At 40.9% G+C, this 15,686-nt stretch overlaps 1 protein-coding gene across 2 annotated transcripts; it reads left to right on the forward strand.

Moving 5' to 3' along the window:
• The first annotated feature begins 212 nt into the window (after nt 1-212).
• pip5k1ba (phosphatidylinositol-4-phosphate 5-kinase, type I, beta a) lies at nt 213-15,428 on the forward strand. Of its 2 annotated transcripts, XM_030436829.1 has the most exons (14): nt 213-542; nt 5,340-5,569; nt 6,734-6,864; nt 7,283-7,400; nt 7,519-7,671; nt 9,141-9,437; nt 11,962-12,146; nt 12,681-12,761; nt 13,142-13,190; nt 13,290-13,374; nt 13,458-13,598; nt 13,713-13,803; nt 14,248-14,344; nt 14,713-15,427. In XM_030436829.1, exons 2-14 carry the CDS (start codon nt 5,498-5,500, stop codon nt 14,749-14,751), a joined length of 1,539 nt encoding a protein of 512 aa, XP_030292689.1. In that variant the 5' UTR covers nt 213-542; nt 5,340-5,497; the 3' UTR covers nt 14,752-15,427. The 2 variants fall into 2 exon arrangements, with proteins under 2 accessions (XP_030292689.1, XP_030292690.1); XM_030436830.1 differs by lacking the exon at nt 213-542 and having other exon boundaries at nt 5,421-5,569; nt 14,713-15,428.
• The last annotated feature ends 258 nt before the right edge of the window (nt 15,429-15,686 follow it).

A 15,686-nucleotide genomic window follows, 5' to 3' on the forward strand; every position in this document is an offset into this window, starting at 1 on the left:
CAGGAAATATTCCGAAACCGAAAAACCCAAACTGTAACAGCAGTAGCTCACAGTATCACTCATGATTATCTCATTCATAAACACTATTCCTACAACCAAATGCGTTATTAAAAGCTTTACAACATAGTCATCAGCAGCGGCATATCAAAAATGTTTCATGAAAGTAAGAAATATAAAACCAGGACAAAATAAAAGGTGACACGTCACATTTTGATAACGGGTATACGACAGGACAGCGTGGAAAGCGTCTTCCCAACGTTTGTCTCACACGGACATGGATATTGAATACTAACAACAACAACTGAGTCTGACTCATATGTGCTGGGGAATATTACAACAGTGGGAGGTGAGAAAGAGAGAGAGTGAGAAAGAGAGAGAGAGAGAGAGAGAGGAAGTGGTGAGGATGCTGTTCATCGCTGCAGCACTTTGCTCCCCATCTCACCACAGTCAGTCAGTCCGCCACAGAGTTAACGACACACAACATCGGGGCTGTTTCACTGACCTGTATTCATCACCGTCCACATATGACCATGCCTGTTAAGGTAAGAAGCCAAAGGGCGTTCATTTCCTGTCAGCTCTGTTCTAAAGTGAAGATGCAGCCACTTTTTTTTTTTTTAACTTTCATTTCTTTTTTTCATCAATCACGCTGAGCTGTAGGCTTGTACTTGTCTATCCGCCGCCGTCAATGATTAATAAGAAGCAAAAATCACAATAACAGTGTCAGGCAGCCCACACAGGCTGGTCGTGTGTGGCTCGGGAGGAGGATGGGCTGGCGATGGTATCACACGAGGAAATCAGCTCCACTTCCCTTCAGCCGGAGACAGAAAGTAAAATGTCTGTAGTAAGCTGGATGGGGTTGTCATCGTTTACATGCATGCAAAAGACCTGCAGTGTGCATGTTGTGTGAGCGCGTGCAGTTTAAATATTCACCTGAGTTCACCTGAGTGACAAGTCACCTATACACGAGATACACTAGACACCTGGCTAAGACTGTATTGTGGGTGCTGTAATACCTCCGTCATGGAGGTTATAATGATCACTTATTGATGAAGTCGGAAGTTCCAGAGGTGTTGATGACCTTTATGGTTCAGTTTGGAGGCTTAAGGTGATGCTGTTTCATTATACTGATAGGTGTCTCTCACATTTAGTGTATCCTCAGCGATCGAATCTCTTGTGTATATATAATGTTTAAAAAGAATAGATTAGTATTATAGACTGTGGTCTCCACTGAGGATGCTATTTTTCCTAAAATATCATAGACTTTAAAAGTGTTTGCTATTATAGAACCAACTATTTTTCATGGTGTGGAAATTCTATTGAAGTTATTATTGATGGTAAAAAGTCAACTGGTTATTGGTTAACATGAATTATATGATACATGCGGATCATCATGCAAATTGTCTGAGCCATGCGAGTGATTTTGCTATAGGGACTGCAAAGTCTCTTGGATGATCCTCCATTTCGGACCAAACATCTCCATTGCCATTTGCAGCCATTCATGGTCCCCAGAGGATGAATCCTACCGACTGTGGCGATCTCCTTATTTTCCTGTGGTTCCACCATGAGGTTGTTTTTTGGCTTTTTGGAAAAATACCTCAGCAATAAATGCGTGCTCATACCGATTCAACTGAAAGAGTTGATCCCCAGTGAGCAGTGTTGGGGGGAACGCGTTACAAAAGCATCTGGTTACAGTAATATATTACTTCTAGTGGTAACGGAGTGATATAACGCATCACTACAGCTATGTCATGTAGCGCGTTAAAATCCACTTTACAGATCAATGTGAAGCGTTTATTGTTGTTTTTTTAAGAATTCATCCACACCAACATGACCGTATTAATATGGGCTCCGAGTGTGTTTAATATAGACGAGCCCGTGCGTTCTTTGTTCAGTCTCTGTGATGAAACGTAATCCTCCTATGTCCATGCATTCCTTGTTCTGTGGACTAAAATAAAACGGCACAGAAAAAGAGATTTTTGTCTTGTCATGTCATTATGGGCTACATTATAGAAGGTATACGTTGGCGAACATGGTTTATGTCACATCCATTAAGCAAGTAGCTACATTTGTATATGAAAATAACTTACAGTTGACTTTAGGTTTCACAATGGACATAAACAGAAGTCTCCTCAGTAAAAGTCATGTTTTTGTTTGATCTTATTATCCTCACCAATCTCCTCCCTGTGTCACTCTTTACACTACTTCATGTGAAATCCTCCTCTGCTGCCGTGATAATTACTATGGCCAATAGAGGTCGCTGCAGAACAAAAAAATTAAATATGGGTCGTAATACACTGCTTTCACAGTCAACCTCGTTTTTCTGGTAATGACTGGCTGAGCCTGCTTTGACCTTTCCTCAGGCAACGACAGCAGGTCTTTTTTTTTTCCTCATCACGTGAGCCATCTCTACATGTGCTGAATGGGCTTGCACCAACTTTTGTGAAAACATATATGGTTCCCCGAGGATAAATCCTTTAAATCCTAAAGCACAAACCCTTACATAACGAGTGTTTAATCTTGGTAATGCATATAGCCAAAGCTACATGTACAGATGTCATTTTAAAGGCACAGAATTGCATTCTGTATCTGCAAGAACACTGTGACAGTTCTACTGTTTTCAAATGTCAATGTTAAGTATCTGTGTTGATAACTGGTATTACTTTGACGTCAACAAGAATGTGTATAATTGTTACGAAGTGAATCACTTTTCATGAGACTCATGAAAACTACAGTTTATGCAAAATAATTCAAGCTAGTTGTTCAAGTAGAATGCTGTATGTATGAGCTTGCATTACATATATGAAAATCCACATGTCCTCTGATACACCTAAAGTATACGATTATGTGTCAATGATTGGACAATTATTTGGGGATTTTATTTATTATTACTTTGCATTATTACTCTGGTTGTGATGAGTGTTATTAGTCAGCAATTGGATGGATTAAGAATGCATTTGTATCAATGCTTTGAACCGTAAGCTATACATCTAATCTTCCTAATTATGTAAAAGCCTAAACTAATGCACTTACAAATGCTTTATCCACCACGCCGTGTACACATTGTGCTGTTACATCACTCTGTGTGTTTTCAGTATGTACAGGGCTCAAGAGGAGGCCTGAAATTACCTGTCAAAGACACACACATATAATTAACACCACTCACTACTCAAACCTCTAATCCCAAAGTGTATTCATGAATTTAGAATATGCAAACAACCAGGAGAACTGCAAGACAAATCCTTGTGCTCTCTTATCATGACACTTATGAAACAGTTTCATTCTACTTAAGTCAGACCACAACACCACTTCCTGAGGCAGTACTTAAAATAAACAGGGGCTTGTCTGTAAGGATCTGTGCTGGAGTTTGCAAGTGCACTTAATACAAAAAAAAAGTCTTCACAGGAAGGTAATTTTTTTTTTGGTTTCACAAGCTAAAGTTTGCATGATTGGAGCAAGTATGTAGCCTTAAAAGAAACGGAAAAAAACATGAAAAGTTCTGACTTAAGTACGTCAGGCTACTTTATAAACCTCTTCTTTATAGCTACATGAAACACAAGTATCGGTATGTTTCAGATAAATAATAGGAATTCAAAATTATTCAAGGTTACTTGTGGAGTTCCTCAAGGCTCAGGGTTAGGCCCATAACTGTTTACTTTGTACATTGATCATTTGCAATAAACCATCTCTGAATTAAGGCCAAATTAATGATCTTCAGCAACTGACTCAGACTTTAGGAAAGATGATGTTGCATTTGAAATGTCTGAAATAAAGTCATAATACATTATGGTGAAAACCACATGTAAATTCATGCTTCATCATACACTTGTATGACTTACAAGTTGTGAGCAAACCTACTTCAAGAACCAACTAACCCAATGTTTATTGCACCGAAGGCCCAAAAATTAGATTTGGTAGATTTAAACAGAAAACAAATTACTACCTGAAAATACCAGTAACTGTTTAAAATAAGAGAACGTTAATATGATTCTAGATTACTCTGTGTGTTCAGGCAACAAAGGCTCAGGCTGATGACAGGGAAATCATTGTTGTTCTGTTGCAGTGGTGAATATATGGAACAGCTGCGGTGAGGAAATACACTGCATGGCAGTAGTGCAACGTGTATTTAAATATAGTTTAAACAGAATTGAATGTACAAATACAAATAATTACAAGTAGGTCGGCGTGTTGGCATATAAAGTTAAGGATTTATGCTTTAGGAAAAAGTCTTCATGTTGTTGCATTATTTTTGAAAGCACTTTTTTATGGGGAGTAATAGTTTGCTTTTGTCTTTTTATTTCCCTGAATGTTTCATTATTTACAGACCAAAATGAATACATTTGATTTTTGCAAATATTGGCACGCTGGTTAGTTTCAACTATTCCTCTCAGGATGCACTTTTTCAGATTTGCCGGATTGGTGATAAGAATGACTAATCCACTGGCATTTTGCCCTCTCGAGCTTTTTTAATCATTGTTGAAGTGCTGAGTGCCTAATCTGTTCCAGCACAAAAATGCTGCTAATTACGACTCATTGTTGTGGCAGTGTTTGTTTTGTGATCCATTAATCCGTAATCAACAGGAGGTTGTTGCATCCTGATCATTTCTACATTATTCACAGTTCAATGGGACATAAAGTGAACAGTCAGAAGATGCTACTTTCATACATTCTAATACAAATATAACGTTCTGGATATGTGTAATAGTACAGTATATATGCACATTTCTGGAGGAGCTCCCATGCTTCCAAATCCTCCTGTAAAAATGTAAGATGGGTTCATGTTTTCAACTGGATTTTACATGTTTATGCAACAGCTGTCACCACGGCTACTCCTTAATCAAGTGCAGCACTTCCTGTATTTTGTTGTGTTTGTCCGCTTTGGTCACCACTCTCATTACTTCAAGGGACTTAAGGGTCATATTCGGTAAGTAAGTGAGATAAACACTGAGTCACCTTTGCGTACTGTTATAAAACAGGGGGGAACTGGGTGTGTTGTAATGGTTTCCCAACCCTTCTTAATAAGGATTAAGAGTTGTTGTGAGGCACTGTGGAGCTCAGGACTCACACAAACACCGGTGGCCCCTCAGACCTGTAGCAGTGCTCGGACAGAGAGGTCTGCACATTCGAAGTCTCTGTAAGTCGCAGGAAAGACGCAAACAGAGAAAGGAATTTTTTTAAATAGGCTGACTGGCAGAGATTGTTGTAAGCCCTGTAATGCTAATGCAACCCGTGGCTTTTTATATTTGTTTGCTTTTTTTTTATTAGCTGAAATGTGTTTTGCATTGATATTCACGCACCCGACTCGCACTGTGTGACTCCTCTTCTCTCTACCTCATCTGCAGGAGTGGCGTAGCTGGAAAATGCAGTTCCGATAAAGCCCGTTCAAGGTAAATCACTGCGTCGGGTCGCTCATCACTGAGGGGAAAAAAAGGAACTCGGCATCACAGTTGGAGGAAGGACACCTGCGCTTCCCTCTGATCAAGTTCTCTCTGTCCGAAAGATGTCCACCTCCAGCGCTGACAGTATGGGAAGAGGAACCAAAACCTCTAAAGTGTCAAAGGATCATAAAAAGGTAAGCAGACGTCAATATTAGTTAGTTCGAGGAAAGAAAGATGTCAAACATCCTCTATTTGGAAGGCAGGGATACTCGTGGTTACTATTACTGCTGATATCAAACTAGAAATGTTTGTTGGAGGGAGCAGGGTGATGGAAAAGATGATTTGGTTGACCAGCCTCAGCTTTTTTGGCTTACAGAGAGATTTCAGTGCATCCTAATTACATCAGAACAGTTTAATTGTATTCAATGCTTTATTTCAACAATTCTCTATTATCAATGCATAAATTAATGAATTAACACAATTGTTTTTAGCCACACCGGGCAACGTCAGTGTCGATCTGTCAGTCGGTCCACCACTCAGGTCCAAATTGAAATACCGTATCTTAACCACTACTGGATAAATTGCCATGAATTTGATTGCTATTTGTCTCCAGAGAAGGAATCCTCATGACTCTTCCTCCTATGCCACCATCGGGGTTGACATTTGTGGCCAGATGGATTTCCATGAAATTTGTATGCTCAAGTTCCCAAAGTATAAATCTACAGACTTTGGTATCGCCTGATTTTTCCACCACGAGGTTAACCTTTTTCTATCCTTAGTGGAATGTCTCCACAACTTTTGTCTGGCTTTCCAGCAGTAAAACATTCGTTCACTCTTCATTCTACCTCCATCGTCAGGTCAGATTCCTGCCAATAAACAAATGCTAGCATGCAAACCAGTGTCACAACTTATTTGTTAAACCCTTTGTTGTACATCCTATCTTTGTACATCCAGAGTACAATTATTTTATCAGCCAAGATAATAGACCTGGTCGGCTAAATATTACCTGCTAAACATCAGCGTGTTAGCATTGACAGATGTTGGAACGCTGGTGTTAACTCAAATCGCCACTATGCGTCCGTGCAGCCTCCCAGAGCTGCTGGCACGGCATCAGTCTTGTTTAGGTGTCATGCTAACAGGCAAGGTGGATGACTTAAAGCAGAAAAGCTAACTGCTGGATGGACCGACTGACTGACATTGCCACCCACTGTGCCTCACTAGCATTCTAGCATTGCTCAAGATTTTGATAGATATTTCTATAGAAATGGGTAATAGGTTGGGTAACTGTAAATAGAAGAACTAGTGGAGTTCTTCTTTCAAATGAATGTGTTTTCTTCCTCCCTGTTATGGTTTGTTAGCCCACAGCTTCTGCCCTGAAAGGAGCCATCCAGCTGGGCATCGGCTACGCTGTGGGAAACCTCAGCTCCAAACCAGACAGAGATGTCCTCATGCAGGACTTCTCTGTGGTGGAGAGCGTCTTCCTGCCCAGGTACACACTCTTTTCTACACTTTCAGCTAATGCACATATTCGAAACCAATTTCCGAGTAACTATTTTAAAGGATCAGTTCACCCAGATGATCGAGGAAATACTAGGGGAGCATGAGACCTATGAAATGTGCAGCCTGATTACACGTGGATTGGTGGGAAATTGCTTCTGCAAAAGTCCTTTTTCTCAGAAGACATTTGTCACAGTAAGAACTACACAGATTCTGTCAAATAGCTCCAGTAAGCCATGACCATGTGACGTGAACCGACATGCCAGGGACCTGACCCTGAAGCAGCTAAATGGAATTCAGACATCATTCATTTGATAATTCACACTGGGGAAAAAAAAAAAAAAGCCCTACAGCACGTTGCAAACAGCCACTGTTTTGTTTTCTCATCCTAACTCAAATGTGTTCTCCAGCGAGGGCAGCAACCTGACCCCAGCACATCACTTCCCGGATTTCCGTCTGAAAACGTACGCGCCGCTGGCCTTTCGCTACTTCAGAGAGCTGTTTGGCATCAAACCAGACGACTACCTGGTGAGTATGAAGGTTCACATAAGCGTCACGATGATTCGGCAGGATGTGGCGGCTGTTCTGGTCGGCTGGTTTGATTGCAACACTTGCTAAGACTCTGCTGCATCATTCTGAATTTCAGTACTCCATCTGTAATGAGCCTCTGATCGAGCTGTCCAACCCCGGTGCCAGCAGTTCCTGGTTCTACCTCACCAGCGATGATGAGTTCATCATTAAGACGGTGCAGCATAAAGAGGCCGAGTTCCTGCAGAAGCTGCTCCCTGGTTACTACATGGTGAGCCCCGTCCTCAAACTCTCGCTACACTTACATGAACACCATCGGAATCCGACTTACCCAGGTTGGAGAAGTCATAAAAAGATCTTTGACGGTGGAGTGCTAAGGATGAATGGGGAAGTCTCACAACCTGAGGAAAGAAGCCGCTCTGTAGTCTGGTAGTCCGGCACTGAAACAAACTTTAATATTTACCATCATTACAGATATATTACCTCATCATTACACATCCTGTAAACAGCTGTGTTTAAAAAAGAAAAATAGAATTCAAAATATGTTGCGTCTTCCCTTCACTCGCTTTCATTACAAAAGCATGCGCGAGACAGATCAAGATCTTTAGACACGAGGCGGGCGTGCTCACGTCACTTTTGTCCACAGGGGGCGCCAGAGTCAACAAAAAGGAAAGTTCCGTGGAGCTGCTTTAAATAAGTAGTTTTCTGCAGCTCCCTTGTAAAAAGCTGTTATCTCAAGGTGAATTTGTTTGCGTTCCTCAGTGTGGGAAGAGACGCGGTTTGTTCTTACACCTGGCATCTTTTTTCTCTGTGGTTGTCGCTGCGATACTACATGAATTCTCATGCGGCATGTTTTCTCTGATGTATGCCTCCCCAACCAGCAGCAGAATTTCCTCCCTTTTCCCATTGTTTCATTTTTTTCTTTTGTCACATTTTATTTTACATTCATCTGCATGGTTAGAGACTACTTTTTCACAAGTTTAACCGCAAATGGAGACATCAAGGAAGGAAGCGACGAAGATGTGCTGTAGGTTGAGTCTGACCCTCCTACTCTGTACATGTGATAATTCATGTGGTCACTTAGAGTTGCTCTTGAAGGTTCCTCACACACTTTGCTGCAAGAAGAAGAGAGCCTCTTAATAGATATTATACAAGTAAGTCTTCTTCACTTTTGCGAGGGAGCGAGGACAGTTTGATTTAAAGAGCATCCCTAAGTGAATTCTTATAGATCAGGCCCAGGTTACTGAGAAACATCTGGATGTTGCCGTATATCAGAGAACACATTCACATTTACTGCAGTAATGTGCCTGCCCTTAAGCTTCTATCTACATGCAGCTGGTAGGTATTCAGATTTCCCCTCCGACCTCCACCTTATTTTTGGACGGGTTCTCTGGTAACGCACCAACAACACAGTTTTTCCTGTTTGTGCATGTGTTGTTCGTATTTGACAAGCAACCTGCTATTCAGCTGTGCGACCAGGCCTTGTTAAAGCTATTTATTTATAACTTCAGGTTCTGTTTTTGTTGTTTGCTTGTTTTTTATATATATAGATATATATATATACTGTTCCTACACCTCTTAAAACCATGTTGATATCCCAGATAAGTATGTGTGACAAAGAATTCAGGTTTCCCTACAACACTTCATGGTTTGACTTGATAACAAGAAAATCAATAGCAACGTTTTCTGTTATTACCGCTTCATTCTAAATTGGAACCGGCTTTGTATTCGTTGTTGCAGAATCTGAATCAGAACCCGAGGACGTTGCTGCCAAAGTTCTACGGCCTTTACTGCATCCAGTGCAGCGGCATCACCGTCCGCGTGGTGGTGATGAACAACGTGCTGCCGCGCGCCATGAAGATGCACTACAAGTACGACCTGAAGGGGTCCTCGTACAAGCGCCGCGCCTCGCGGAAGGAGCGCACCAAATCCTCGCCCACGTTCAAAGACCTGGACTTTCAGGAGATGCACGAGGGCCTGCACTTTGACGCGGACACCTACAGTGCCCTGATTAAGACCCTGCAGAGGGACTGCCGGGTAGGTGCACACAAAGTTCTTGTATCTGTTTGTTTAAAAGTCTAAAGGCAAACATATTCATTATATTGCTGGACAGAATGAAATAACCTAGCCTAATAGGGTGATGGTCTTGAGTGTAAATTGAAAATATATAATTTGCCATTTGTTCATCCTCTGGGGAGCAGCAATGGGACCATGAATATCTGCAGAGAATCAGGACAGTAGCTGTCCATGTATCTCGCTTTGGATTTCAGTGTTCAATATACAGAGTGGCCAACTGATACCACCAACCTTTGGCACTTCAGGAAAATTCTGCAGGTGTAGAGACAGTGTCGTAGTAGTTTGTTTGCATGATTTTAAAATGTTAAAAATGTGTATTATTATGTTATTTTGGAATAACGCGGGGCTGAATCTGATGATTTCTTTCATTTCTAATTCATTTATCATTAATTTCTTCAAGATGAAAAATGTCAGTCACAAATTTTAAGAGCCCCAAGTTGATGTCCGCCAAATGTTTTGTTTAGTCTGACCAGTAGTTCAAACCCAAAGACATTTCATTTACAATAGCATGAAGAAGAATTCTCTCATACGGGAAACTAAAACCGGACAACGTTTAGCATGTTTTCCTGAACCAAAATTGCTCAAGTGACCGATCTGTTCTCGAAATTGCTGCAGATTTTTCCTCTCTTATTGTTTCAGCGCTCGGAACGCTCACAGTGGGTTTAAATCTTTCGACAAAGCAGGCTGTACTAAACGAAGCCAGTTTTTATGGCAGAACATTATGCAACTCCTGACAGCCCACTTCAATGAGCCACAGTCTCCCCGCTCAGTCTCGAGCTGTTATGATGACCTCATTAGCGCTGGCCTGTTATTTTCATTAGTGTGAAACAACAATGGCCACTTGATGGAGGATTAGCACCGGCAGAGCAAAAAAGCACCTGACTCATATGATCGGGCTTGAGCAGCTGGACTGTGGAGAACAAACTGGCCTGTCGGGGGGGTAATGTGCGATTACTGAGCCTCTTTTTATAGCCCCTGTTAGTGTTAGTATTAGGGCCTCTTTGTTTACAGGAGTTACCTCATGATATCAGTGTTTGGTCAGCAGGATTGGGGCTTACATATGTTGTGCTTTTGGTTTGCAAATCCAGGTTTAGTCTCATAACTCGGGGCCCACTTTTGTGATGGAGCGGTCAACCTACAGGCTTGTTTAGGGAAAGTTTGCTTTGGGCGGTTTAAAAAGGTACATACATCTCTGGGTAAAAGAGTTAAGAAATAATTAGAAGGTGACGTAATACGGCAAAACAATGAACGGCTGTGACAAACTCACCATCATAGGGGAAATTTACTGTCATCTTACCCTGCATCACACAGAGGTCAGAGGTCATGCACATACGCTGTCATACTGCTATGGCTGATGGGAATGTCATACGTTTAGCGGGCACTGGACTAATTAGTCTAGTGGATGTTGTAATTATGAAAGGAGCGAAGGGGGAAGTCAGATGAGATAGCATAGGAGCAATAAGGTGCGCACACAGCAGGACTTTCACTCAGTAGACTGCTGTTTGTGTCAAGAGTGAAACCAAAAGTCAACATCGACTTATTTTGAGTTATGTAACGTACTTGCCGTTAGTGTTCCCAACCATACAGTTTATTAAAGGGATATTCCGGTGTAAATTTAATCCATGGTCTAAATCACCGCGAAACTGTGTTACACTCCCTCTCGAGAGATCAAGTTAGCAGACCGCTAATTTACGGAGTTTTATCAACCTCAGAAACGACCGCGCGACAACAATACACTGCAGTAAATGGGTCCAAATATAAACCGCCACCAAAAAGCCACAAGTAATGCTAAGAACAGCACCGGACTATGTGCTGAGACCCTGTTTGTACTGTTGCTGAAGTTAGGTGCTGTTCTGAGCATTATTTGTGGCTTTTTGGTGGCGGTTTATATTTGGACCCATTTACTGCAGTGTATTGTTGTCGTGCGGTCGTTTCTGAGGTTGATAAAACTCTGTAAATAAGCGGTCTGCTAACTTGATCTCTCGAGAGGGAGTGTAACACAGTTTCACGGTGATTTAGACCATGGATTAAATTTACACCGGAATATCCCTTTAACTAACCAAACCGAACTGCATCCAATTGACAACATTGTCCATATAACAAAGGTCGCATAAGCCCACACCTGTCTCTAGCACTCTTCAGCAGTCATATATGTAGTTTTGAGTCACTTGCTATCAACCTATGTAGTCGTTTTTGGTACAAGGACCATGAACATCTATATTAAGTTTCATGACAATTTCCAGTTCAATTCCAGTATTTGTTTGCTGCTAGCACCTGCTCCGGCGTCTATACACTGGTTTTGTTGAAGCTAAATAAATCAAAAACTGCAGTTCTCACTCACAAGCCTTTTCCCCGCTTGCTGTGACTTCAACCCCCAAAGGAGGACACAGCTGTTGTCTTACTCACTTTGTTACTTTTTATACTGGTCTTGTTCGCTTTTTGAATTGATCTTTTAGTCTAACTGCCTCTTAAACTCTCTCGTCAGGTCCTGGAGAGCTTTAAGATCATGGACTACAGTCTGCTTCTGGGGATTCACGTTTTGGACCGGAAGCCGCTGAGCAGAGGAAGCCGAATGGACAGCAGGAGAGGAGGGAAAGTCCTCTACTCCACCGCCCTGGAGTCCATCCAGGGCACCGTGAAGGACCCCGAACCGGTGGCTGATGACGACACGTGAGAAAACCTATTGCAGTGTCTCTCACTGTAAACCCTTCCCCCCTTTCTTTTGGTGGAAAAATACAGTTCATATCAAATATCATATTTAACAGCTTGGTTTTATTTTTTTCTTCTGTTGAGAGCACTTTTATGCAGTTTCACAAGGGACCGTTATTGTTCTTAACATGAGCTCCTCTTATCGTTTAGTTACAGGTGGCTTGACATAATTCCAAATAAATCAACAGATTTGTTACTGTTGCAAAAGTATTTATGAGGCCCGTGTCTTTGTTTCTCTTATCCCTCTAACCAGATTTAAGTTTTAAAAGGTTCTCACACACAAACTGCTTTCACATGGACAAAATCCCCACCACAATGGTCCACTCTGGTCCAAATGACACAGATTGCAATATATATTTAAAACAGTTCAAATCGGGCCATTATGTTTATGTTGCAGCTTTGACTAGTTCACCAAAGGGTATGGGAGCAACTGAGGAAGTCAATTACTGCTCTATTAAAAAACTGTCAAATTCATTCATATGTCTTTTTTTTCAGGTTTGGTGGAATTCCTGCCAAACATAAAGACGAAAACCTGCTCATCTTTTTAGGAATCATCGACATCCTTCAGTCCTACAGGTGAGCCGGTCGTCACAGTCAGTGAGCTTCCCTATTTGGTCATTATTAATCAAAGGTCATTTTAAAAAAAAAACAATCACAAAATACATTTTGTGCTTTTTATCATTCCGTTAACTTTCAACTTTTGTACTTTTTTAACTGCCATATTCCATCTCAAAGCTTTTTTTCATTTTTTGCATTAAATGATCAATGCAGTTAGATATTATAAATATATCATTTGCTGTTTAATTTAAAGCCTAAAACTATTCTGTTGTCTCGCTACAGACTCCACAGACATGTCAGTACAGTCTGAAGTGTAGCGCCAGGCTCCGCAGATGAACAGTCTGATCAGTCTGTGCTGTATACTTTATATACATGTTCTTTTCAATTCTTACCATCAGGTTCATCAAGAAAGTGGAACACTCCTGGAAAGCTCTTGTACATGATGGGGTATGTAACGATATATCCTCCTTATGTCCAAATAACTGTGTGTGTGTGTGTGTGTGTGTGTGTGTGTGTGTCTGACCGCCTTCTTTGCTTTCATTCCAGGACACAGTGTCGGTTCACAGGCCCAGTTTTTACGCGGACAGATTTCTGAAATTCATGGGCTCGACAGTATTTAAAAAGATTCATCGTAAGTGGTTGTGCTACCATAACTCCTGGATTCTGGATTCTGCATATTTTATTTTAAAAACCGTGTTTCCTTGTGTCTCCCAGCTTTAAGAGGAGCTTCTTCGAAGAGGAAGAGGGGTTCCCTCTATGCGGCAAAGTCCGCCTCTCAGGAGGTCCTGTCCCCACAGAGGGAGGAGAAGAGGGAGGAGAAGAAGGCCCAGAGCATGGACAACCTGGATGGGAACTGTAGGCGAAAATCAATCATCTTACATGATGTATTAGCCGACATACGTGCGTCATTCTAGAAGAGCCGTTGAGTCGTTTCATTATTTCTGAAACAGGATCTGCTTTTTGAAACAGTTTACAGTTCCTCCAAGCAACCAGATCTTCTGCCGCGATCCGTGGCCTTCGAATCTCCCAGACATGATGAGGAGGAGGAGTGTGACAACAGGTACTTCATGTGTGCAGCTCAAGGATCGAAGCTCTGTATTCAAGTTAAGATTGTTGGATGGTTTTATAGACAGTAAAAGGACAATGCAAGATATTTAACCGAGCAGTAGAGAGAAGCACAACAGGAAAAACGTATCAATTTCATGAATTCATATTTTACACTGCATATGGTGGAAAGGTTCTTCAATTTTCTTGAAAAAGGCCCAAATGTATATGGAATTTAAGAAACATTATTTCCAACATATTCATTCAGAGAATCTGACCAAGTGTGTGGGCTTCATTTGTATGTAGAAAAAACTGTCTCAATTTAAATTCCAGTTTTATTTTCAACCTTGATTTGGCTTAAGGATGACTAAAGTTGAGATTCACCAGAAAAACAAAAGCAATATTTTTTTCAAACCCTCTACGCATTTTTACAGTGTACGTGTTTGTACCTTCATTGCAGTGAAGACCGACGAGCCTCCAGTTCAACGATCGCTCTGGATGACCCCCTGTCGTCTCTCAGCAGGAGCCAGTCAGACTCTGAGCTGGACGTCTACTTGGTATGAAATGTTTTTATTACTCCGTATTTATACTACTGTCAAAATCCTAAAGCGGGCAAATGCTGCTCGCTCAAATCAGATTTAAATATAATATAGTATTCCTGGTGTGCCAAAGGTAGTTTGAGAAAAAGTCATAAGCCCACTGCTAAAACCTATGATAATGAGATTCATATCAGTTAGGTTTGTACTAACTATCAGTATATTAATTAATTCTCAGCCCATTTTACAACTTTTTTCACCAAAAAAAGGGGGGGAAAAAAGAAAGAAAAAACGTGAGCCTTTGTGGGCAAACACTTTGCTGTATTGGTGTACATGGTGACATGATTCATGGTGAATCCAGGGGTCACTGGGTGTTTCTGCATTTTCAGTGTCACACAGACTCACCCAGGCGACCCAGCTGGAGTTGATCAGTTGTTTGCATCCCCAGCATCACTAAACTGTAAGCAGCAACTGACGAGCACTGACTTTTCTGCACGTGACTTTCTTGCCAGCTAAATCAACAAAAATACGCAGTGTGCCTGACTATCCTCTCATGTGAAATTTGCCTTTTCACACATGAAATTGTAATTTCAATGTGATATTTTTATATTCAATTTGAATTTCAGGTGAAATTTGCATTTCCAAGCGTGCAGTTTGTATGTGATTGGCTGTGGATCAGAATTTTTACATGTGGTAATAAAACAGGGCACATTAGATCACATGAAACGTGCTTCTTTTGATGTGAATCACAGATTTTCACATGTTCTTGTTGATGTGGATAAAATTTCATTGTGTGAAAAATGTGTCACGTGCGAACAGGACGTTTTCTCAAGTGATTGGCTTTTTTCACATAAAGAAATGTGCACACAAGACATGTCCAATTTCACACGTGAAGTACCTACATTTGTATCAAGCGACTGGCTTTTCGTCACGTGGCACCAACAAAACATGACCACACATGGAATTTGCTTCTTCACATGTGCAATTTCATATTTTCAATTGCGACTGACAATTTTCATGTCTACTAAAATTGTGCACTGGGCATTTTCACAAGCAACTGTTCTTTTTCATCTATCATTAAAAAAATTCTGCATGTTTTCACATGTGACTTACATACATCAGCACTAGAGTATCCACATTTAAAACCAAAACATTGGGATTTGCTTTTTTCACATGTGAAAAAAAATTCCAACATGTGACAAAAATTGTGTGACATCTTCACAAGTGATCGACTTGGGATTTTTCAAATACGAATGGAAATTTTCCACATAAGAGACCTGAATCACATCTGAATCGCAGTATATTTATTCACATGTGACCGGCTTTTTCACATTTTAAAATTCTAATTTTTTTACACTTTTCA

The sequence above is a fragment of the Sparus aurata genome, chromosome 12 (genome assembly GCF_900880675.1).
Source record: "Sparus aurata chromosome 12, fSpaAur1.1, whole genome shotgun sequence".
NCBI lineage: Eukaryota > Metazoa > Chordata > Actinopteri > Spariformes > Sparidae > Sparus > Sparus aurata.

Bases quoted from the DNA above. Each gene is read 5' to 3' on its own strand.
- pip5k1ba (XM_030436829.1), top strand. From the start codon at position 5,498: ATGTCCACCTCCAGCGCTGACAGTATGGGAAGAGGAACCAAAACCTCT. The intron at 5,570-6,733 runs GTAAGCAGACGT...ATGGTTTGTTAG, and splicing joins TGTCAAAGGATCATAAAAAG to CCCACAGCTTCTGCCCTGAA. The intron at 12,762-13,141 runs GTGAGCCGGTCG...TCTTACCATCAG, and splicing joins GACATCCTTCAGTCCTACAG to GTTCATCAAGAAAGTGGAAC.